Source organism: Podarcis vaucheri (assembly GCF_965113315.1).
Source record: "Podarcis vaucheri genome assembly, chromosome: 4".
In the NCBI taxonomy this organism is placed as follows: domain Eukaryota; kingdom Metazoa; phylum Chordata; class Lepidosauria; order Squamata; family Lacertidae; genus Podarcis; species Podarcis vaucheri.
In genome coordinates this window covers 68,152,986-68,178,998 of record NC_138762.1, presented here as the reverse complement: position 1 = coordinate 68,178,998, position 26,013 = coordinate 68,152,986, and the positions used below count along the sequence as shown (strand labels likewise).

The following is a 26,013-nucleotide window of genomic DNA, read 5'->3' as shown; positions in this document are numbered from 1 at the left end:
TGGGGTGGTCTTGCTTCCCTTCTCTACTTCTGCCGCAGCCTGATGGAGTTGGAGGCGGAGGTGCTGGCAGCTGACCATCGTGGGAAGAAGGGTCCAATAGAGCTCTTCTTATAGCAGAGTCAATGGAACGATCCTGCTTCTCATCTCTCTTTGACAATTAGTGTTCTGTCTGCAAAAGTGGTCATGTTGGATACTAAAGTCATGATTTTAATTTGAAGTGGTGGTCTTTTGTACTTCCTTTCTGGGACTGAATCTGTTAAGCCTTAAATTCAAGTGTCAGGTAGATTGTAGATCACAGCCAAAAGCTAAAATCTTCCCAATTAAATCAATTAAATTTTCTTGAAGTAAATATGTTTAAGATGAAGGTAATATTACCTCAGGTTGTGTTGTAGAAATTGATGTATGCCACTGAGTTGCAAGTCTTACACTGCTAATTAATAATACCTAGCTCATATATATATTGATTCAAAAGCGCTCTGTAAGGAAAAGCAATAGTCTTTCTGCTTGAAAAAGGAAGGAAACTGAGGAACACTGCAGATAAAGAACTTGCTGAAGATCAGTAAGCAGGTACAAAGGAGGTTGCGCAGAACTCAAAATGCCGATGTGAAATGCACTGTGCACATTTGTATGCCATGACATTCATCTTTCTGCTCTGTAATCTTACAGCACAACTATTAACAGTCATTTGTAGTCAAAGATATACAAAGGAATAGGGGAAAGGGGGCAGGTTTGGAGTGTTTCAGGAAGAGCAGAGTTTAGCTCTAGGCCACATAAACATCATTCCTTTTAAAATACCATGACACCACATTAAACAGTAGTGGCTTCCCACCAAATAATTAATAGAGTTGGGAAAGGTACCAAAGGCTCATCTAGTCCAACTCCTTGCAATACATGGACCTCAATTAAGCACCCATGACGGATGGCTATCCAACCTCTGCTTAAAAACCTCCAAGGAGGGAGAGCCACAACCTCCCAAGGGTGTTCGTTTCACTGTCAAACAGCTCTTACTCTCAGAAAGTGCTTCCTGATGATTACTTAGAATCTCTTTTCTTATAACTTGAAGCCATTGGTTCGGGTCCTACCTTCCAGAGCAGGAGAAAACAGGATTGCTCCATTTTCCATGTGACAACCCTATTTGAAGATCGCTATAATTTCCCCTCCCAAAGCTACCATTGCCAACGTTCCCTGGGAAGAGGGATTGACTGTTGAATTTCTGTGCTCCTCTGCTTGCTGCGGGGTTGAGGGGTATGATTACCATAGTTCAGTGCAAGGGGGGGGATGTTTCCACAGTTTGATGCCCCAATTTCAGTCCAATAACAGACTCAGCATGGCTGTCCTTTAAGGGAGGGGGCAGGCAAGGAGAGAGACAGATAGAGGGTGGTTTTACAACTCACATACAGCTTCTGAAAGGGTTCTCAGCTGTGCCTCAGAATGGGCAGAACCCTCCTTGGAGGGGGGGGGACAGACAGAAGAGGGATTGCAGAATAACACTGCAAATGTGTAATGACTATCACACCCATGAATAGAGCACTCATCCGGTCTTGATTGCGCTTTTTCTTGTCCACACAGCAGAGTAATTGCACAACAGTTTTGTTAACAACAGCAACAAGAAGATAGCTTTCTGTTTTTGTATTGTGTTTTGCTTTAAGGCAGCAGCAGCACAAGCAAAACACAAGAGGACAACAATTGGATGATGATGATCATGTTTTGCGGCTGAAAAGTGAGTGGACTTTACAAAAGTGGTCATTACAAGTATACACCCCATTTGGAAACAACCTTAATATTAAGAAACTGTTCTGCTTTTTAGCCACCAGGTGGCATATTTAGGGAAGCTTACAGTCAATGCCTGTGAATTAATGAAGTGAAAGAAATGAGTTGCCCTTCCCATTATTTCATAAATACTTTCTGAACCATGTGTAATTCAAGTTAAATGTTTGAGCTTTAATAGGGAGCAGATTGAAACAAAATAAGACAGGATCTTCACAGAAATAGGACTGTCCTCTCCTGCTTGTTTAATTATCTCGAGGTTAGCTGGAGGAATTCAAGTCCTACTAAGGCAAATAATGGTACAGTAAAGGTTCCCAAAACATTACACACACACACACCCCTAGTAGTATTCCCCAAGACATTCCTAAATGGGGTTGAGCTTACTCCTTTGAGTAAATCTATTGCTATAAAAGTTGAAAAGCCTGATTCCCTAAACAAGCTTTAATTCTGAACATCTGAGACAGGTGTTCTGTGTGTACATTTTCGTCTGTCAATATGAATGTCCTAATATGAACTTTTTGCAATGCTCAAAGTGTGTGCTAACTTTTGTCCTCCTTAGAAATTGGTTAATGCTTGAATTGCATTAACTTCCCTCAGTGTAATGCTTGTAATAAACCACAAGGCTATCTCTTGCAAACATTCACTTAAAGCTTTTGGCTTGCAAATACATACATACATACATAATTTTATTTGTATACTGCCTTTCCATAGTCAAAACCCATGCTCAAGCCAGCTTACAACGTGCCTTCCCAAAGCCTGGGTAAGTGAGGCGCTGGGATTTGAGAAGGAGTAGAGAGGGCTCCTCTTTTCCAAAGCCAAGTAAGCATTTCCCCAGGTTTGGGAAGGAGGTGGGAGGGCTGTAGGACACCGCTGGAGCCCCACACCTCTTTCCCAAAGCCCACCACCTTGCTTATTTGGCTTTGTGCTCCCCCGTTCTGTGCACGACAAGGCAGTGTGTGGCCTGCAGTTTCTATTTTCTAAGTACTCTTGCAGCCCACTTGGTATGAAAAGTTGGACCACCCTGATTTACTGTGTCCCTCCTCCCACAGGGCAGCCCCTCAGTAATTATATCAAAACATGGGTTAAGTTGAACTACAATATTGCTGAATAGGAGGCGAGAAATCCAACAAGGAGCTGCCATTTTCACACTTCCTTGACAGAGTAATGAGTGGATTTCTGTGGTCTTTCTGCATCACATTCCTCTGCCTGTAGTGGATCAACTATATTCTTTCCGTGGAGGGATTGCTTAAAGTATTAGGTTTGAAAGAACTGTTAAACTGTGTCCCTCTTTACAATTTTGTTTTCAGTGTTCTGTGTACAATTATATATTTTATCATTGCTAGTAGTTATTCATAGTATCTCTATTTATGTCTGAATATTTGGCCTTGACCTGTCTTCCAGCTAGATCTGTCTAACATTTTGTTCATATAAGGTACACCCTGTAACCGGAATGCAGGTGACGCTGTGGTCTAAACCACTGAGCCTCTTGGGCTTGCCGATCAGAAGGTCGGCGGTTTGAATCCGCACGATGGGGTGAGCTCCTGTTGCTCTGTTCCAGCTCCTGCCAACCTAGTAGTTCGAAAGCACACCAGTGTAAGTCGCAGCTGTCAACTTTCCCCCCCTTTTAAGGGAAATTCCCTTATTCCGAATAGGATTCCTCGCAAGATAAGGGAAAAGTTGACAGCTATGGTGTAAGTAGATAAATAGGTACCACTGTGGCAGGAAGGTAAACGGTGTTTCTGTGCGCTCTGGCTTCCATCACGGTGCTCCGTTGTGTCAGAAGCGGTTTAGTCATGCTGGCCACATGACCAGGAAAGTTGTCTGCGGACAAACACCGGTTCCCTTGGCCTGAAAGCGAGATGAGCGCCGCAACCCCATAGTCACCTCTGACTGGACTTAACCGTCCAGGGATCCTTTACCTTTTACCTCACAATCCTAAAGACACTTAGTAGGGAGCAAGCCCCACTGAACTCAGTGGGACCTCCATTCGAGTAGACATTCATAGTAGTGCATTCTTGGAGTTGCATCAATACTAATCATACTCAAAGTGAAATGAGTCCACTCTGAGTAGCATTTAGTTTGCTACGTCCCTTAAACTTTGTCTGCTGCATGCATAGATTTAGAAAAAAGTCAACTCCACCTTTTTTTTTTTTCTTTTGGCTTTCGTTCTCACACCTCCTTTAATTGACAGGCAAGGTCCATATAACATGACATGCTGAAAAGCAGGTCCATTTGTAACTCTGTAGGGCTTTGGGAGTGTTGTGGTTGTTTAAAACTATGAACTACACATGACTGCTGAACATAATGTACAATCATCTCTGCTGCACCTGGTCACCCTTGGGAGCTTGTTACCATTAGCCAGGATGGGATAAAAAAAAAATACACATCCTAGGCTACATTTTGGGAAATTGAAAGGACTGTTTAGGGATTTCAGAGCCTTGAGTTGATTAGCCGTTAATGGTGTGTGTGTTGTCCCAAAAGAGAGAGCAATGGTAAATACAGAGAATGCCTGGTTTTGTGTGTGTGGCAATACTTTTAGAAGATTCTGAATTTCAGCTGCAGTAACATTCCCCATCCCCCCAAATTAAAAAATAAAGAACGAAGCAATAGTTTCATGCCTGTAATTGTAGTTTCAATGCATAGTGGCTTTTTAGTAATATCTAAAGAGAAAGAAATACACCCCTTGATCTCAGTTTCTAAGGGTCTTTCTCTCTACACAGTTGTGAAGAGACAATATTTCAAGGGCTTCCTACACAATAATACTTGATGCAATAATCGGTGTGGCTGTTGTTCTTTTGCTGCAGAGGACCCAGGCATCATTCCTCAGAACAGGAATATCCTTCTGTTTTGAGGTTATAATAGGAACAGAGGAAGCTGCTTTATATTAAAATGAGACCATTGTCCTATCTAGCTTAGCACTGTCTCCGCTAACATTTGCTGCAAGTTTAATTGTTTAGTCAACACTGGATGTAAAAAACAAGAGAGCACTGTATAGGGGTACATGAGCATGTTTGTATAACCACTCTACTTCCAGAAAATAACAAGTCAGCTTACAATATCTTTGGAACCATGCCATTCATCTACAACAACTGTTGCTTCTTATAATAAAATTAAATTGGCATTATCACTGGTGCAATTTTTTAGTTTATTTTAAAAGAGAGGAGATGCATATACACACCCGCACTAGGGAAAAGGAGAGGGGAAAGTTGTGGTGACTGAGCAGGTATGCCAGCAGCCAAGTGTTTAGTCACAACATTTAAGCGTGGATTCCAGAAATTTTCAAATGTTTGTAATGCCTGTCTGCTTTCATAAGCCATCTGCTCATCAGAACCCAAATTTACCATTTCTGCCACCCAGGTTTGGATTTCTGGGAGGTCCTTGGTCTATGAAGCTTTTAGCCCTAGACATTTGGCAGTACTCAGCCTCAGTGATAATGGCCTCAGACACTTTATTTCTATTTTAATCCTCTATTTCTATGCTTTTGTTGTTGCAAATCAAACCTTTGGATCTATTTGCTTAGTTGCTTGTGTTCTAATTAAGTAATAAAGCCCAGTGTCTATCTTATGGATTAAGTCTGACTGGGAGTGTTGAGGCAAAGCCAAGAGACATTAACTCCAGCTGGTCATTAATTCCCCATGAGATATGAATGCCAAATTCATCAGGACCATTTCTAATAACCTTCCCTTCCACATCTTCCTTTTTAATGAAGGAAAAATTATACCTTTTGCATTCTATGAAATGCCACAGGGGAAAAGAGCAGTTTCTGGAATTATCTACATTGTAGTCCATCAAAATGGAGGGGGGGAATAATATATTCAGCATACCCTCTGTAATTATAGTATTATTTTGATAGGCTTCCTGTTACTTGCAAGTCACCTCTCTGCCCTTGCTGCTGAATAGCTATTATGTCGTGGAATGTTTATAAACACTCTTAACATCTGCAATGGAATGGTGGAGACTGATTCGGAGCTTGTCAACATGTTAGAGCACCATACATTCACACTGAATTTTATTGGTATGCAACCTTTCCATAGCGAGCTTCTCTGGGGAAGCAGAACCTACCACACACCAGGTCTTGTCAGCCTATGCAAGGCTTCAGCTGGTTCTAGTTATGGTATTTGCAGACATCTTCCTGTAACTGCCTTGGGCAGATAATGCTTTAGCCAGCAGGGCCTCTTTGGAGTTGTCCAAGGTCGTCCTCTTGCTTGCCACTTCACTTTGACCTGACATGGACCCAGAATATGGCAGTAGGCTTGCTGTGTTACTTGGGAACTATTATGTACTCAAGTTTTCACCCTGGACCAGCAGGGAGATACTGTAGTTTTCACTCAGGTCCACATATGCAAATAAGGGATTGAAAGTGACATTCAGTGATTGGATAGCTACAGAAAGTGGTTACTGTTGCGTTGTAGTGGAGCTCTATATAAGCAGGCTGGCTGAACCCTTCAGTTCAGTTCTGTTCTGGCCTGTGAATAAACAAGAGCTGTTTGAAGAATTGCTGTATCGTCTGATATGTTCACCCACAGCTTAACAGGAACAGTGGACGATCAAGGTCTTAAAGCATGTAAGGAGCCTACATGAACAGAAAATCTTTCCCACTGCAAAAGTTCAGCCCCCAACATTTGGAGGGGCTGCAGGGTTGGTGAAGCGGACATGATGGGGGCAAAGCCCTGTTGTTCCTCCTCATGTGATAGGAATTGCATGAGGGCTGAATGCCTGAACTGGCCTTGTATGTGTAGTAGTGAGCTGATAACTTTTTATCTTCAAAAAAAAACCACCTTGGTTCAGACCTCTAAATAGAAAACAAAACACAGATGGCATTTTGAATATAAAGCAGCTAGACATAGCTGGACAGCTCTGGGGGGCTCAACAATTTCCCAAAGGCTTCATAGGCAAAAGGAGCAGGAACAACATTTGCAACTGTCTAAAGCAATTTTGACAACATCTAAGAAATTGCACCCATACTTCTTGTATGTGAATGCGCCTTGCTTTCTTCAACTTGGAGGGGAAAGCATTGGTCATGTTTGTACCAAATCCTGGTATCTTGCTATGCCACAGCTCAGACTGCTACATGAAAGCATTGCATGATTTAGATTGATAGCCAACGATTTGAGAACCTGCATGGAAACTTAAAAGAAAGAAAATGTGGTTGTTATTTGAGCCATAAATTTTGAGAACGAGATAATAGCCCAAGCTTAGAGAGCAGATGATGTGTTATGGGAAAGCATTTTTGAAAAAAATCCTTTTAGAAATATTTATGCTCCTCTGTTGTATTTTAAACCTCTCTGGTTCTTTGTTCTTCATTAAAAGACACAATGGGGCGAGTTTTCTTTAAAAATAATCAACTGGTATATGTAGAATAATTTCCTTCTCCTTATTCAGACGCTCTTCCTCCCATTGTAACCACCTTTCCTCAAGCTGTTGTTGCTCTTCATGCTGTTGGGCTTTCATCAATATAAACTTTTCCTCCAGCTACAACTCCTCTTTCCTTTCCCCTTCTCTCTCTTTGCTCTCACTGGATTTGCAACTCCCGCTGCACACATTCTCTCTGGATCTGCAACCGCATCTCCTCCAAATGGACCTGTTTCAGATCCAAATGAATGGCGCTAGACGATACTGGATTAACAGTTGCATCATCACTTTTAAACAGCATAACTTTAATTTCTTTACTGACTTTTCCTCGTGGTCAATATTCTCTTCAATACGAGCAGCAATTAATGCCTCTTTATTCATGAAATATACTCAGAGTCGAGACTGGATTTCATGCTCTTTATTCAGCTCATAGTGGTGAGGAGGAATGAAAGTTCGCCCAGAATGTCTGCCTTATATATATTATTTACACGTTAGTTACACAATGGGCCCCACGTGATTGGCTAATTCCGGGATTCTCCTGTAGGCCAATCAGGTTGCGGATTCCCTTCCACCTGGAGCTGGATTGGGTGGCTCCTGTGGACCAATCAGACTGCTGCATTTTGAATCCTATTGTTCTAGGACCAATCAGACTGCTGCCTTTTGGATCCTATTCAACTTAGTACATAACGCCTCATGTCTATGTAGTCATTCATCTTCTATCTTCAGTTGTGATGGGGCTTATTTTAAGTTCCTTCCTTTCTAAAATCTCTTATTCTTATTCCACTGTCTGTCTCCGTATGGTTCCAATAAATGTTGTGTCACCACAATGTCAGGAATACTGAGTTCCTTCAGCCTCACTTCTATAAACGCACAGATTTAGGTATGCTTCCATAATTTTCTGTAGGATTGAGTCTGCCACCCATTAGCTGATGAGCAGTAGACTGAATCCTGTTTGGCTTACTGGCAGGAAGGGTAGGGAGCTCAATCCTACTTGGGTCACTATGTCCCCATACCACTGCTGGGTGGAACCACCCACCAGACAATCACCTGACTTCATTATGCTAGATGATTGACAAGTAGGTGGTCCCACCCACCTCTCAAAGTTGGCCTATAGAGATAAGGGTGTTGTCAGGGGTTCAGGGACAGAGGCACAGCGGAGACAGGAGATGGAGAGCGAATGGGAAGAATCTGAGGACAGCGGGGAGGAGAATGACAGTGATCCGAGGGATTCCATGAGCCTCTCCAGCGAATCAGAGGATTCCCAGAAGGGGGTGCCGGTGGTCAGGACTAGGGGGGTCCCAGGGGGGACGCACCAGAAACAAGGGGCCAGCGGGGATTCCCAGAGCGGCAGCTGGAGATCAGGACCAGCTTCCCCACCAGAGCATAGCGGGGGGGGGAAGGTTCCTGTGTGTCAGGGGCAGGGTCTCCTCCAGCAGGGAGAGGAGATGAGTCAGGGCTGACCGCGCCTCCGTCGGAGAAAGGGGGAATGGAGGGGAGGTCAGAACCAGCTATCCTCCTGGAAGAGGGGGAAAGCAGTGACAGGAGTAGTTTAACGATCAGAAGGAAGGTTGGGAGCTGGGCGGGCGCGCCAAGTTCAAATGTACAGGCGCGCGGGACAGCAGAGCCCCTGGATTGGGAACCAAGTCCTAAAGCCCGCCGGAGGGAGGGGGAACAATCCGGGGTATCATCAGCGTCGGAGGAGTCTAGGAAGGGCGAAACCCCAGCGAGCAGGAGGACCCAGCGGAAGAGGGAACAAAGAAGGAGGTGGAGCAAGGCAAGGATCTTAAACTGGTGTCAGGGAGGGACGGACTCAGAGGGAGCTTCAACGGTCTAGAGTTACAGACGTAGGGCTGCGCGCCGCTACTGTCAAACCGCAAATGGACTTCAATAAAGACTTTTGTATATAAAGAGAAACTGGCGTTGGTCCTTTGTGAGCTGGGACCTGAGGCAGCTCTGACAGGTGTGGTCCACCCCGCTCTATAAGGTCATAAGAGACTACACTAAATTGTATAGTGCTGGAGTCTCATTAGCGTTTACCTTCAAGCCTGAGAGTTTCTAGATCATCACATGTAAGAGCTGGGGCTGTAGACTTTAGTTGATTAATTGGTTAAATTAATTTATAACATTTCAATGAGCTAAAAAGGAGCTATTGATTAATGAGCTGGATTTTTAAATATTTTAACTTATTTTTTTATTAGCGGTACCTATATAAACTCCCTATGGCAAAACACCATGTTACAAGAGGAATTAGCTCCTGTGTAAGAATTGGAGAATGCCTTTTCTAAAATACCTGTTGCCACATATATGCGCATCATCTAAAATCAATGGTTTGCTTATTGTAGAACTATAGTCACATCTGCAAATCTTTGGTTGTGACACTGAAAGGCCTTTATGGCTTAGAAACAGAATAGCTGAAGGTCCACCTGTCTCCGTCTGTACCTACTGATGTGCTAAGTGTAAGAACACTTAGGGGCCTAATTTGAATAGTAAAGTACTTGGTATCTAGTGGGCGGGGCTTGTGTGTTTTGCTCTGGAATCGGCCCCTCCCTTTGGGGTGTGTTCCACTAGTTATGTTCAGTTAAGAGGGACCAAGTGCCTCTTTTTGTTTTCTTGCCTCAGACTTGCCTCTTGGTGGTGTATTTAGTTTCTCTCACTGTGATAATTTGTTAGGGTTTTTTTTATTCGAGCTTGTTTACATTTACATGAGCCACTTATTTTTTCTCAAAGAAAAAAGAAACTCTGCTGAAGAAAGGTGTGGGATATCCTAAACTGTGTGAGTATGGGGATATTCCCAGTTTGTCAGGAAGATTGGTTTTGTTAATCATCCCCCCACCTTCACAACAATAACTGAAAGGCCTTTATGGCTTAGAAACAGGATAGCTGAAGGGCCACCTGTCTCCATCTGTACCTACCAATGTGCTAAGATCTTATGTGGAGGGCTTCTTATGCATGAATGTGCTTGGCATCTGAGCTCAGACTGGTAGCTATCAGAGTCAGGGCCTTCTCAGTGGCGGCACCAGCAGTTTCCCCAAAGAAATTCCCCTGGCACTTACCTTACTGTTCCTCTAGTGCCAGACAAATAATAGTAAATAGACAATAACAGTAAATAGTAAATAACAGTAAATAGACAAAAGTACAAAGATTCACAAAATGTTTATGGGTATGTGTACCCCCAGGGGGAGAAATCACTGCAAGCGGGTATAACTGAAGTATGAGAATATTTAAAATAAATAAACTAAGACTGCAATCCTATATAAACCCTGCTGAACACAACGGGACTCATTTCTGAGAAGTGCCTTACATGCTTACAGTGTTCTCCCATTCAGATGCTGATTGGGTCCACCCAAACTTAGCTTCAACAATCACACATCTTAGGTTACTCCCAGATCTTCCCCAGCTAGTCCAATCTGACAATGAGTATAGAGTGTGATCAGCAGTAGATCATCGGCTTTCCACACAGAAGGTCCCAGGTTAAATCTGTGACATCTTCAGGTAGGGCTGAGAAAGGCCCCCATCTGAAACCAATGGTCTGCCTCAGTATAAGGCGGCCTCCTAGGAGTCACTGATTGCCATCCTGTATGCACCCTGACTGAGAAATGACACAAAACCAGGCCATCATTCCCAGGAAGATTCTCCTTCTCCACCCTCATTATAAAGAATTTAAGCAGATTGTGGCCTGTAGCAGATCTTCTGCTTAATAGCTGTGTAGATTAAGGAAGTTTTAAAAAAGAACCGTTCTGTGCACTGTTGACTCACATTTATTACTCCCATTGGATTATTGGGAGAGTAATGATGTTTTTAGTATTGAGGTTAATTTTGATGGACAGGTGCCAAAGACAGAAAGAATCAAAGATTAAAAATCACACACACAAACAGGGTGTGAGCATTTTTAAAGTTTAAATTTCAGTTGTGTCTTCTGCTTCCACAACTTAACAGTTTTTCTAGGAGCAAATGGATTCTATGGTAAATCATTCTCATTCTTTTTTTTAAAAAAATGCATCTCCTTACATCTACCTCAAAGTGGCAAATACTAGCCAGAGACTCATTTGTATCACAGAAACAAGAAATTTCATAATAAATACTCCTACAACTGAGAAGCATACGCTCTCTTCAGTGCAACTGTAATTTACTTGTCTATTTAGTAAATGGTGTCCAGTGTTTACAAAGAATGAGCAGACAGAGCGAGACTGAAATATGCTTTGCTGTCTTCGTTTCCTTAAGGATAATGTGGTACACAACTAGCAGTTAACTTGGAAGTGAAAACAACATGCAACAATGGCCCCAGAAGACTTTTTAGTATCTTATGTAGGAAACCCCGGGTGGCTCTCCTTACCCCCTGCCCACAACAGTAGATGTATGAAAAAATGGTATAACTGCCATTTAATACCCCTGCCCAAATTTGTTCATCTTACTTTGAGAAATAGTAGGATCAGCCCTAATAACACCTCTGTGCCAGAGTGGTGAGTATACCACAAATGCCCACATTCTGCTGAGAAACGTGCAGACTCCGAGTATCTGACTTGAGCAGAAGTACCTGTTACCCTACTCCCAGCCAGTGTCAAAAGGGAAGACCAATTGTGTCACCTTTCATGTTGATTCTCAGTGCCTGTCCAAATCGGATATAATGAGTCACCCTATGGTAAAGATGAAACCCTTCCCCCCCTTCAATGTACAAAAGCCAATGAGACTGGTCATTGAATATTGTTTCAATACCAGCCACAGAACAACATTCCTGAGGGCAAGTAGGCTAGCTTAAGAGGAACAGGGTAGACCACGTAGCACAGCCAGTTCTCCCCTTCAACACCTCATCACTCCTCCCAGCCCTCCAGCATCTGCTTGTCTAAAATGACTGCCTCATTTTGTCTACAGATGTGGCACTCAGTTATGTGTATCTTTCCTCCGACATTTTTTCCTAAATATTCTTATAAAGTTGCAAGTGGATAAATAACACAGAAGAGTTGCTCAGTCCCTTTCCTTTTCTTTTTCCCATTCAAAATCCCCCTTCCTCCAAGTTGCTCATCTTAACGCCCTATGTAGTTTACCTAGTCAGATTCAAGCATCCCTTGCACACTCAAGGCTGAATGCCTGACACTCTCGCTAAAGGAAATACGCTGTATTAAGTAAAGATATTGTTAAAAGCTAAGAATGGCGAAAGCTTTCATGTCTCATCAAATATCGTGACTTTACAAATGAATGTCAATTTCCACTGCCAGCCCCTTTTTTAAAAAAAGGAATAAATTTAAAGTGAAGTGACATTATCAAATACATTATTCAAGTAAGAGATGTAAAGAGCTCTTCAGGTTCCATAGCTCCTGAAATAAAAAATAATTGGTTTCCAAAGAATATGAAGTGCTTAAGGAAGTAGCCACTTACCAATTTATTCATCCAGGAGCATTTGAAGGAGCTGCTCTGGGCATTTCCAAGGTTAAAAAAAGAGTGGCTGTCTTCATTATCAAACAACAGCATTAAAATTCAAGAGTCTCCCATCTGAATAGTACTAACCTGGCCAGGACTGACCCTGCTTAGCTTCCGAGTTCTGGCATGTTCAAGGTAGTATGGTAGTGTATGGTACTTCAAAATCAAGAGGGATAGCAACTATAATTTCAAAGAGATGTGGGTTTAGTATATTGAAGATAAAGAAAGATACTGAGGGAAGATACGTTATAATCCAGGGGCAAATGGCAAGGGTAGAACACACTATGATTAATATTTATGCTTCAAATGAAAATCAGGTGGAACTTTTTGATAAAGTATTTAAGGAAATGGAGGACATTCAAAAGGTCTATGTGATTATGGCAGGATATTTAAATATGGTTATAAACAAATGGATAAATCAAATCCTACCCCCAGAGGAAAAATGTTATAACATTACAGGATCAGCTAAAATTATGAAAAGAAAATATATGCATTACACCTATTCAAGGATTGATTATATATTTATTTAAAAAAACAACTTAATATCTAAAATAACAAATATGGAAATTGGAATAATAAAGGTAACTGATCACACATTGGTTAACATAGTATTAAAAATAAAGAAAGATGATAAGGAAGCCAGAAGATGGAGGTTAGATACGAGGATCTTCAATAATAGTCAAACAGTAAATAAGATAGGGAAAGAATTATTAGACATATGGAAGTTTAATGAGAAGGGACAAAGTACTCAATAATATGGTATTCAATGAAAGCAGTGATGAGAGAAATTGGTATTAGGGAATCCAATAAATTGAAACAAGAAGAAGAAGAGATGAAAAGATTAGAGGAAGAAATTAGGACACTGGAAAATCAATATATTAATGATAAAGATAAAAGAAGTTATGCACAATTACAGGTAAAAAGGAAGGAGAAAATAAAGATATGGAAAAATTGCAGAGAGATTTGATATTCTTAAAAAGATTTTTTGAACATAGTAATAAAAATTCCAAATTGCTGGCTAGAGCTGTACTGTAAAAAAAAAGTAAAGAATTCAGTTAGCCTAATATAAGATAAAACAGGTAATATTCACAATCCGATGAAAGATCAATTGAGATTATTTCAGGAGTTTTACCAAGAGTTATATTTAGCAGGTAACAATTCTATGGGGAAGATGAAAGAGTATATAAAGACACACTGGAAGATAAAGCCAGAAAGTAAGGATGGAACAATCAGCTTTTAAAAAAAGAAATAGAGGTAGTTATAGGGAAACTAAAAGCAGATGGACGACAGAGGATGAGATGACTGGATAGTGTTTGCGAAGCTACAAACATGAGCCTGACCAAACTGCGGGAGGCAGTGGAAGACAGGAGTGCCTGGCGTGCTCTGGTCCATGGGGTCACGAAGAGTCGGACACGACTAAACAACTAAACAACAAAAAGCAGATGGATTGGGAACAGAATATTATAAGATACTTTTAATTTAGGAACCAATATTTAAAAAGTATTATATAATTCAGTAAAAGAGGGTGAGAGGATCCCTCCATTGTGGGAACAATAAAGAATGATCTTAATTCCAAAACCAGGAAAAGATTTGAAGGACCCAGAGTCGTAGAGGCCGATTTCCCTAATAAATCAAGATGCTAAAATATTGACCACAATAATTGCAAAAAGGATGAATATTTTTATGTATAAATATATAAGTAAAAACCAATGTAGCTTTGTAGCAGGAAGACAGATCACAAGTTTAATAGGAAGAGTGTTGAATAAAATAGATTTACGTAAGAAGAAGAAATATATTAAAAGAGGGCATAGTAGCATTGAATATTGTTAAGGCTTTTGACTGTGTAGAATGGCTGGTGTTGAAAATGATTATGGAAAGTTTAGGATTTGGAGAACGATTTCAGGGATTAATAAATCAATTATACCTGAGGAACAAGGCATATGTTGTAGTGAACAATGGTATAACAGAACAAATAACACTAGCCCAAGGTACAAGACAAGAATGCCCCCTTCCCCCAGTTTTATTTGTATTGCTCATTGAAACTCTGGCCAATGTAATTAGAGAAGATGGAAATGTAAAAGGCATAAAAATAATGGAAAAGTTAGTGGGGGTGCAAATATGTACAATTATTATTATTTATTTGGCAAAGGGAGATAACAGAAATCACTGGGTTAAAGCTCTCCAAAAGCCCAGGGGTAGCATTGCTATCAATTTACCATGGGGTGGAAGGTTCGCAGGCTATGAAGGACTTGCTCACAAATTTATTGACAGCTGCACAAGTTGTTATGGCTAGGAAGTGGAAGGGGCAAGGTGGATATAAAATAGAAGAATGGTATAAAGAGGTGTGGGATATAGCTATTAATGATAAATTAACGTGCCATTAAGGTAAGACGGGGAATATGCAGGAGAAATGATTTTGAGGAGATATGGAAGTTATTTGTAGAATTTGAACTGCTAAGACGGAAAGGGGTCAAACCATCGCAAGAGGTGTTGAAATTTTGGGAGGTTGGATAGTTACAATGGAATTGTCACAGGGGTAGGGTGCACATTTTTATTATTATTATTATTACATTGCTAAAAAAATAATAATCAAGAGTTGTTCTCGAAATGAAGTACTCAGGACCAAGTACTCAGGACCAAGGACAATGTGACTTGTCCCAAAGTGTAGACTGTTTAATCCGCTAGATATTTCACGATGTGCAGTCTACCCCTTTACATGCTAATGAACACATCTTAGCATGTGAAGAGGAGCGTTGAGAAAAACACACTAACTCATCCCCTTCAGCATTTTCATCCTTCTCCATGAGTTTGAGGGTTACCTTTTCTGAAGTGAAGAGCCTCTGGTGCTTGTGGAGGTTCTGCTCATGTTTTTGAATCCTGCTTTTCCAGGGCACAAAAATGTGTGGAACCCAGGGCCCTTCTGCCCCCTGGTGTGTTAACCCACTTTCCAAATGCTTTTAAACAGCTAACATTTTAAATTACTTCAGTTTTATTGTTGGCCACAGCAGGTCAAGATTTAGCACTTTAACTGGCTAAAAGCCCACAAATGCTTTATTTAAGAGGTTGCTGCAATATTGAACTGTAAGATTTCACTACCAAAATTCGCCCCACTAATAAATAATCTGTGTGAGAGTTTATCTGACCTGTGCACTGAGAAGCATTTTTCTTCTGCTTGGATCATGTCTAGTTCCTGTTTACCTCTGTAGAAACAAATGAAAGACTGTTGAAAAATAATCATATTTCTCTCCTAGGCACATAAATGCTTGCAGGCTGTATTCATGACACACAGCACTTAAAAAATGTCAATACTTGAAAGTAATGGTTGAGTTAAAATCAACCAAATCAACCAAATGAAGTTTAATGTTTCGGGGACTGGCCGGCGATAGCTACTTTCCCTTATGTCTCTTCTAATGCAGATGTCTCAATGTTTCCCTGTTTCCCAATAGATTTAATCCTCCTTTCCTGTGTCATATTTAGTTGCAGTCTCTCCCAGCATACCAGCTCATCTGCATTCACTCAGCTTTCATGATAAGCTCTAGCATTAACCATACTCAGCAGAAAATGACCTCACTGGCCCAATTGGCCACTTTAGTGGATCACTCTTTTATCCAGCTTTTTTTTAAGCCATTAATCATGTTGGGGGGGGGCTGCAAAAGCATATACAAATAATAATAATTTCTATTGTAGTTTGCTTTCCTCCTTTTTATACTTTCATTTTTTTTAAAGTAAATCTCAACTGTGAAAACATATATTGCACTCTCTCCCCTCCCCACCCCGTTCTCTTTTAACTTTCCTATTTTGCTTTTGAGTGATTTTATTTTTTTGTTGGTATTTCAGAAAGCAAAATACCCTTAAAGGTGCTTCCACAGCAGCCATCCTCTCCTGCTTTGTGCATTTTGCCAGAACAAAGGTGGCAACCCTACTTGGGACAGCCTTCATGCATAACATGTGCTCAACCACTAAATTGTATACAGGGCCTCTCCACCTCCATCATTCAGCCTGGACAATGAGGTTCAGCCCTGAGGGCCTTCTGGCAGTTCCCTTACTGTGAGAAGTGAGGTTTCGGAAAACCAGGCAGAGGGCCTTCTCGGTTGTGGTGCCTGCCCTGTGGAACACCCTCCTGTGAGACATAAACATTTATACAACTTTCCGAAGACGTCTGAAGGCAGCCTGTATCGGAAAGCTTCTAATGTCTCATGTTTTGTAGTATTCTTTTATTTTCTGTGGGAAGCTGCCCAGAGTGGCTGGGGCAGCCCAGACAGATGGGTAGGGTATTATCTATCTATCTATCTATCTATCTAAGCACTTATTCACATTTGAACATGATTTAACTGTTAACCCACCTTTCCCCCATTCAAATAGACGTAGTACGCACACACACTTATTTAAATTTGTACACAAAGAGCAATTTTTGTATATGATAGGTATTTTTAATGTGGTTTGCATGTGCAACTTTCTGGTTTTGTGCAAATCTGTGGGATCAGAAGAAATATAACACCTTCAGGAGCTCCTAGAAACAGTCAAGAGTACTGTTAGAAAACAACACGCTGCACAATATCTGGAGTAGACACGTTTCTGTGGCTTACATGTGCAGTAGCTGACAATCCTGGGAGAGGGTTGGGTTGGGTTGGTTGGTTTTTTAAGTAAAGGCTAACACATGAGTGAACATATTCAGAGAAATGGACCTTCCACTCAACAGCAGGATTGGTATTTCGAATGGTCGGAGGGGTTTTTAGGAAAGAACAGGGTCAGAATCAACAAGACTTCTGAGCCAGCACAAGAAAGACATTGAGCATACACCCATACCACCAGCCTTCTTCAGTTGGGGTTTGGGAAGTCTTGGAAAAGATGACGTTGGTCAGGTGATGTTGGCGAATCCTCAAAGCCAAGCCAATATGGGTTGCATTCATCATAGATGATGACCCTTCTATATGGCACTGTGGTCATATTATACAAAATGTATAGTACCAACTGTGTAAGGTCAACTCAGTGATTGATGATAGGTTTCCATTTTTCTATAGACCTCCAGGGAGAGGCTCAAATAACTACCCCACCCCCCAACCCTGCTTTTAAAAAATCAATTTAAGTTGCTTTATGGCTCAGTTCAACAATAAAGCAGCAAATAAGAATGTAGAAATGGTGGTGACTGTACTCGGATAGTTGGTTCAGTTTATAACAGTGATCAAATGCACATAGGCGTCGTTAAGGTGGGAAAATGCTGCTATGAATGTTAAGCATGGTATTTGGCACGTTACCAATTTCTCCTGACAGACAGCTATTTGAATTATTTCAGATAAGGGTAGTTTGTCTGTCTGATGCTGATGTATCTCTTAACAATGATCCTTAGACAATAAGTCCTTGATTTGCAAATCCTCTTGCCGTCACAAAATGTGTCAACCTAAATTGGTTGTCATGGAAATAGTCATGATGTTATAGATGTGAAAAGGAACTTAACCAAGCTAGGATAATGCACACATGCCTTTCTCCCGTCGTTTCTTGGCTAAAATACTCTGGAAATAAATGAAAAGTCTAAATGATGTCCTTGTGAAGCATATCTACTTTCTTTTTGTAGACCATCTAAAGTCTACAACAGCCTTTGCCAATGTGGTGCCCTTCAGATGTTGTTGAATTACAAATCCCACCGACCTCTGTCAGCATGGGGCTTTTTTTCAGCCAGAACTCACCAGAACTCAGTTCCAACACCATTGTCATTCTAAGAGAACAAAGGAGGTGTTTGTGGTGACTTGTGGCACCTCTTTTTCTAGAAAAATAACCCTGGGGCTAATGAAGATTGTAGTATAAAATTCCAGTGGGCACTACATTAGGAAATGCTGTTGTAGACACTGTTAACCACTTAGCCCTTTGGATCTGAGTGACTACTGTCGGATTCTGCTAATATAACATCAAGGTTTGTGATGATGGTGATACCCTTGCTCTGTCCTGTGATCCCTGAAAATGCATTTTGACCAGAATCTTCAACGTGCAAAAGAAAAGCGCATGTATACGTTCTTGAGAACTGTTGTCCTTCCTCAGTTTCTGGGTTGGATTAATCAACAGGATAGATACATTATAAAGCCCTTGCTGTATGTCAGAATACCACTGTGAGGAAATGGTACCTATCTTGAACTTCTTCCAAGTTCTCCATAGATTTGGAACAAGTTTCTTCATCGCATGATGGAGGGGGATGGAAAAGTGCTGTGCCTTGCGTAAGATGAGAAGTTTGAACTGCTCATCATTGCTTCTTGTCACGCAATCATTAAAGGACGCTTCCTTTTCCCTTTATTGCACTTCATACGCAACAGCCACCCCTCCTCTCAGCAGCCACCTCCTGGAAGCTGCCCCTCAAACACACCACGCCCTTTAGGAGGACACAGAAGCTGGTGGAATAGCTCAGTTGGCAGAGCATGAGACTCTTAATCTCAGTCATGAGTTTGAGCCCCATGTTGATTCCTGCATTGCAGGGGGTTGGACTAGATGTCCCTCATGATTCCTTCCTACTCTATGATTTTCTTATGTTCTATGATTCTATGCTCTAAGGAGCATTGGGGAGCAGAAACTTCCAACAGCCACAGAGAAGAGTTTCACTGCTCCCACTTGCAGCAGTGGCAAAAATAACTTTTGAATAGGGAGGGAAAGACTACTGGCACTGCTGCGCCAAACACCTAGGAGAAGGCCTTCACCAGCTTCCACCCCCAAATCACACACAGACCTAGATCAAATTTCAAGTGGAGAGTTCACAAAGTTGGACTTCTGGGTCCTGCTTTGGTATTGCACTAAAAACTGCATTCAGTTGTGAGCTACTCTCTTGGTGTAAAAAAAAAAGAAGGTAAAGGACCCCTGGACAGTTAAATCCAGTCAAAGTCAACTATGGGGTGCGATGCTCACCTTGCTTTTTAGGCCGAGGGAGCCAGTGTTTGTAGGTGCACTGATCCTGAAGGCAATCTGTTCTGAAAGGCTTGGAGCATCACAGTTCTAAAAAACAAAATAGTATCTTTTGATATGACTTGGTACAAAGGCAGTTTCCCATTCCTGGTGTGTGTATTCTAATCACTCTGCAACACCAACACTCACTTTAACAAAACAGAAAACAGGAGGGGGGAAAACAAGTGGCTTTTCATTGTGCAGAAAAATAGCATAAAGGACTTGGCAATTTCAAACTGTTGGGAAGGACTTAACCATGTGACTCCTATTAAAGCAGTCAAATATGTGTCAAGTGGTGAATAACCCCCCAGAATGCTTTGAAGATGTACTTCAATGTGATTTTTTTTCCCCTGGCTTTTTTTTCTTGATGGGGGAGGGCTTTTTGAAGGAAATTGTGAAACAAGACCACAGAACGCCACTCTCAAGAGACTGCTTCAGTTACTCCTCCTAGTGCACAGAGAAAAGAAAAGGCTGCTTAAGGGGGGGGGCATTTTTTTGCATTTGGAACGCCAGCAGCAGGATAGCAAAAACAAGCATCCTTTTGACACTGACAAACTATTTAGTAGCTAAACAGGGCAGGGCAGGGACATCACAAGAGAAAGTGGGTGGATTAGTGCTGGATCAAAAATTTAGTGATCCAGGGGTTTTCCTGGTCCCCCTTGCTTGGAAGGAAAATCTTTCAATCCAGAATATTGGTGACTTCCTGGGTTCATACTGCACACCCCTTGTATCTGCTCTGCAGCACAAATGTTAAAGTTCTGCAGTGTCTCATTTTTAAATGTTGATCTGACAATCCTTCCTTGTGGTTGGCAGAAGGGATAAATCACTGGCAAAAGCCATTGCTCAGCAGAATTTAAGAAGTGGCATGTTGGGTCAGACTAGTGGACAGTGGCTCCCTTTCCATAAACCCTGGCTTATCCAGACACCCCGGGGAGTCAAAGGGAGAGCATGGTGGATATTTCAATTCCCAGCATTAACAGTGAGAAGGATGAGTAAGGTGGTGGTAGAACTGTTCTGTTACACAAACTACCTTCTTGCATCTGCAGTGCCTCTAGTCAAGAAAGCACAGGGCTCTTAAGTGATATAAATCATGCTTGGCACCTGATGGAGCATCTCCATCCCTGTTATTCAGCCCAGTTCCCTCACTGCGAGAAGTGAGGTTACAGGGAACCAGGCAAAGGGCCTTCTCAGTAGTGGTGCCCGCCCTGTGGAACGTCCTCCCATCAGATGTCAATGTGATAAGTAACTATGCAACCTTTGGAAGACATCTGAAGGCAGTCCTGTATAGGGAAGTTCTTAATTTTTAATGGTTTATTACATTTTTGTACATGCTGGAAGCCACCCAGATGGGCAGGGTACAAATAATAAAATTATTATTATTGGATTATGCCAGTCTAGGCTCACCCCATTGAATTGTAGGATTACTCACAATATCATAAACCCAAAGCTAGCCTCCTCTTTGAGAACCTGCACAGACATGTGCACTTGTTGTGCTTTTATCTGAGATCTAGTATTGAATTTTCATTAAATCATTAGGTAGCCATTTGCTGACTCAGTCCTTCTGTAAGGAAATGTAGAATGACTTAATGAAGAGTTGAGGCAGGCCTTTATCTCTGCCTGCTCTGGCCTTATGGACAGCTCCATGGGGAGTAATAGACTTGTAGGAACATCTGAAAGAGGACAGCAGCAAGTCTTACTGAAAACTGGCAGAGTTTTTTATGCTCCTCTTTTGGGTAACTGCCTATAACCAACAGCTGCCCCTGCCGTCTGTCAGAAGGAGCCTGCCAGTTTGCTGTGAACATAGGCTAACATTTCACACCTGCCAGAACTATTGGTAAAACTTTGACCCGAGTTCTTGGGGTTTCAGCTTCAAAGGGATACAAGTAAGAAGAATCATTATGCAAGAGTGACATGTAGGGATAGCAGTGCACAGGTTAGAAATGAATGTTAATGTTAGCAATGAGATCTGATGTGATCTACAGCCCTCTAGCCTTTACACATGTGCCTTTACAATACAGGTAATCATTCAAAAAGAACTAGCGATAGTTATGCTGGCAGATTTACTATGTGCACTAGAAGTCAAAGAGCAAAAGGTCACTTTGCAAATATCCTTTTCAGGTGTCTCCGAATGCCTATCAGAATGCACATAAATGTACAGGAACACTCTGAAGAAAGTTGTTTTTACGACCTGCCTGGCTCGTAGCACAAATTAAAGGTTGGAAATAAATTCCTTACCAGTCAAGGCAGCTACCAAATTTAGAGCTCCCCATACCTCTGAAGACAGAAATAAAGGTGGTGTCGGTAGTCTCAGCTCAGTGTTGAACCCAGGTGAAGTGCTATTCTGAAACGCCTGGTTAATACACATTTTTATTAACGGTTACACACCTTTCTCTAATTAGGCCACATCTTCCTAGGTATCTGATTTCACAGGCCGTGATCCTCTAGCCACGCAGGCAGTGTAGGCCAGGGTTGGCTAACCTGTGACCTGCAAGCCCCCCAAAGTTGTTTCTGCCCCCCATTTAATTTTTATTCTAAAAAGAACTGATGTTCACATAGTTGCCCAACTGTGATGCCCAAAGTTGTTGTTTTTTGGTCCCTCTAAAAATGTTGTTTAAATAAAAAAGATAAACTGTGATGCCTTTAAAAAAATGTGGTTCCTCCAGCCCCTTCCCCAACGTTTGCCTGTTTTTTGTGTTTTTTTAAGTTTCTACTGACCACTCCTATGGGTCTTCTGCTGTGGTTCTATAATGTCAAAAGGCTTTGTGATCCCCTGACCCCATCTTCCTAAAATTCCTTGTACTTAAAAGAAAAAGGTCACACCCACTTTGGCCATGTCCACTTTGACATATGGGCCCAAGAGGTTTGACCATGAGTCAGTGCTGCCTGTGGTCCCAAAATGGTTACCCCTGGTGTAGGCATTCACTCCTCTCCCTGGCTGATGCGTACAATAGCAATTGGTAGGTTGCTCCCTGGAGAATCTAAGCTGCACCGTTCATTCTGGAATTGTTCCATGCCAAATTACCCCTTTCTTTGGAGGCTTCCCCACATAATCCCTAAGTGGCAGCCTTGGAACTATGAGAGTAGCCCATCTCATCAATCTGGGAGCTCCTGCTGGAGCATTAGACAGCACTGACCTCCCCATTGCCTCCCCTCACACGCAGTCCCTCCTGGGAAGCAACAGTGAGGCTGGTACCAGAGGCCAGGTTTGTCCTGCCTTCACTCCTTGCTGGTCCCTGTATTAATCTGAAATGTGTCTTAATAGCTAGCTAGATGGTTAACCCTGTCACTTACAGCACAAATCCCTGCCTGCTACTCAGAACTTGCTCCCAGTGAAGCATGTACAGCAAAACTTGGGTCTCCAGGGGTTTTGGGACTACAACTCCCATCATCCCTAGCTAGCTAGACCAGTGGCCAGGGAATGATGGGAATTGTAGTCCAAAAACAGCTGGAGATCCAAGTTTGGGAAACACGGCTGTACGGTATAGGATTGTAGGCTCAACTTTATCCAGCTTTCTTTATCCGTAGTCTAAAACTGCTGCAATTGCAATGGTTAATGATGAAACAGTGGGTAAAGGAGGAAGCAGAACAATAGTTATGTGGTAGTTACGGTATTTCCTATAGAAGGCTCGTGACAGTTGTTCTCCCAACCAAATGAGAGCCACGGATGCCTTCTGACTTCTTTTCTCTTTGCCTTTAGGGTTTAGGGGTTTTTTATGTTTTTTTAAAGGTTTGTCCATGAATTGTGTATTAGCATAACATTTGTGACACTCAGAGGTTACACAGCTCATTAAAGTTTGTCCACATATGAGTTGCAGTGGTTCATAGGGGCTGAGCTGTCAATGATGTTTCTTTCAGCAGACAATAAATACTGGTTGCTGCTAAAAATAATCAATCTGTTTCAATTTTTTATTGTGTAGAGGTCAGCAAATAGTGCACACATCTGCAAACAGTCCTTTGAAAAAAATAACATTGGCCTTTTGATGTTTGCACATGACAGCCTTGTATGCAGCTGACTATCTCTTACATAAACATTTCAGGAGAATCCGTGCATTTGAGATGTGCTGGGGACTGAGGTTGAGATGTAAGTAGCTTTAAGAAACTGGAGTACAGATCTCAAACTGGCTGATTTTGACCCGTTCAGACCTAGCCAAAGCATCTTCAATAAATAAATTGTGGAGTTGGGGGAGGTGTTATTTGATTTAAACTACAAATTGAAAAAAAGATCACAGGTTTTTTTTTAAAAAAGAAATCCTTTCACATCTTAAAAATATTTGAGGGAATTATGATTTGATCTTGCAACACTCCCAGGCAATAAAAAAGAACTCAGACCCTTCATTAAATTATCTGTTGTGAATTATTCTATCGTAACTAATCAAAAGAGTGGTTCCAGTCAGAAATATTCTCCCTCTTCTAATTTGATTCTGGGTTTAACAATGCAAAGCAATTTCCTCCAGTACGAAACTAATCTCCACTGTACACCTCTCAGTTGTGCTTTAATGATTTGAATTTAAATTGCCAACACATGGTTAGGACTATGCACAGCTGTTAGAATATTCAGATGTGCTTCCCATGTTGAATGGAAAGCACCTTCACCAGTGCTGTGAGTGCTCAGAGCTCAGCAGTGCTGGGATAGTTAATTCCCACACCATGCAGCCAAAAATGGGATCATCCTAAAAGCTTGAGAGAGATAGGGATTCCACCCAAAAAAAATGATGAAATTGATCCAGTATAATAATAATTTATTATTTATACCCCGCCCATCTGGCTGGGTTTCCACAGCCACTCTGGGCGGCTCCAACAGAATATTAAAAACACGATAAAACATGTTTTTCTGGGCATATACAAAGAACTGAACTTGCATGACCTCCTGCTCCGGAGTCTTGGATATCTTTGAAATAAACCCATTTGCTGAATCCATGGGTTCAGTGCCTGGCACCCAGAAACCCATGACAAAGGGGAGTCTGGCACCCACAAACTCATAACGTTTCACTTCATTGCAGCCTAAGGAAAGCTGTTTATTGGCAGAACACACTGGGCAGAAACTGAAAGAAACAGGGGGATGAGGAGGTCTAAGGATGAAGTCTTGCTCCTGTCCATCATAATACTGCACAGATTACTACAGAGTGTTGAGAGGGGTTCTTTTTAACTATTAAGTGAGAAACAGCAACTATAGTCTAGGCCAGAAGTGTTTTCCTTTGGTGACCTTGCCGTGTTGAAAAGCATGTGTGTTTGTGTGGCGTTTCCTGTCCTTTCCAGAAAATCCCTGTGCTGCATGAAAAGGGGTCTAGAACTTTTTAAAATAAATAAAACCGCTTAACCCACTAAAATATATATTTTAAAAAATGAATATTAAGGGGAGCCATGCCCATTGTTAAGCAAGGTAGCTAAAGTAATGGTGTCATGTCCTCCATTGTGACACGTCCCCCTGCTGAGTGACTTGGCTGAGGACTTTGGGAACAGCAACTATTTGAGAGGATAGTTCAGGCAAGAGGCGGTAGCTTGTGAGTATGTTTTCCAGCACAATGAAGAAACTTTCTTCCTCTGAGGTGTAAGTAGGATTTCTAATTCTCAGGGCCACCTTAGATGCTTTGAGAGAAATGGCTTGCCTTGTCCCTTGTGGGCAACATCACAAGAAGGGCACTTCCCAGTTTTGGAGGGTCTTTTGACAAGATGTCCTACTCCGTGGGTCCAAATTGTTGCTGCACCCTCCATTTGAGGTTTCTGACAGTGAGTTCAGCTGCCAGGTGCCTCCCAGTGCAGTGCAGAGATGGAGAGCATCAAAGAAATAACTTGAGAAATGGTTATGTGAAATGGCCCTTCCCCCAGCTGTTTTTCAAATCATTTCATTGTTTGTTTAGCCCATGGACTTGGAAATTAATCCATCCAATTCAGTGGGTCTTAACTCTGATTAGCTTATTAGAAAAGCACAGGGTTGTACAGTAGTACCTCGGGTTACAAACACCTCAGGTTACAAACACTTTGGGTTACAGACTCCACTAACCCGGAAGTAGTACCTCGGGTTGAGAACTTTGCCCCAGGATCAGAACAGGAATTGCACGGCGGCAATGGGAGGCCCCATTAGCTAAAGCGGTACCTCAGGTTAAGAACGGTTTCAGGTTAAGAACAGACCTCCAGAACGAATTTAAGTTTGTAACTAGAGGTGCCACTGTACAGTGGTACCTTGGTTTTCCAACAGCTTAGTTCCCAAACAACTCGGAACCCGAATGCTGCAAACCCAGAAGTAGGTGTTCCAATTTTCAAACTTTGCCTCCTGCCTCCCCCCAAGAATCCTGGAAACTGTAGTTTGTTAAGAGTGCTGGGAATTGTAGTTCAGGGGGGTTAAACTACAGCTCCCAGGATTTAGGGGTGTGTGAAAGCCAGGTGCTTTAAGTTGGTGTTCTTGGTGTTTGCTGTGGTTGGGACCCAAAGGACTGCTTTAGACATGCCCAAGAATTTATTAAGAAGAGTATGGGCAATGTCCCATATTCTTTGGTAATTCAAATAGCTTCTCTCTCCCTATGTTTTCTTTCATCCTTTCTTTCCAAATCCTCACAGGGT

At 41.8% G+C, this 26,013-nt stretch overlaps 1 protein-coding gene across 1 annotated transcript in view; it reads right to left on the bottom strand.

Moving 5' to 3' along the window:
- Nucleotides 1–3,672: 3,672 nt before the first annotated feature.
- Nucleotides 3,673–26,013, bottom strand: part of SCML2 (Scm polycomb group protein like 2) — a 161,288-nt gene continuing 138,947 nt past the window's right edge. Inside the window, exon 15 of the mRNA XM_082220870.1 lies at nucleotides 3,673–3,686. Within this exon, the coding sequence (XP_082076996.1) occupies nucleotides 3,683–3,686 (4 nt within the window). The 3' untranslated portion in view covers nucleotides 3,673–3,682. The remainder of the gene's footprint in view (nucleotides 3,687–26,013) is intronic.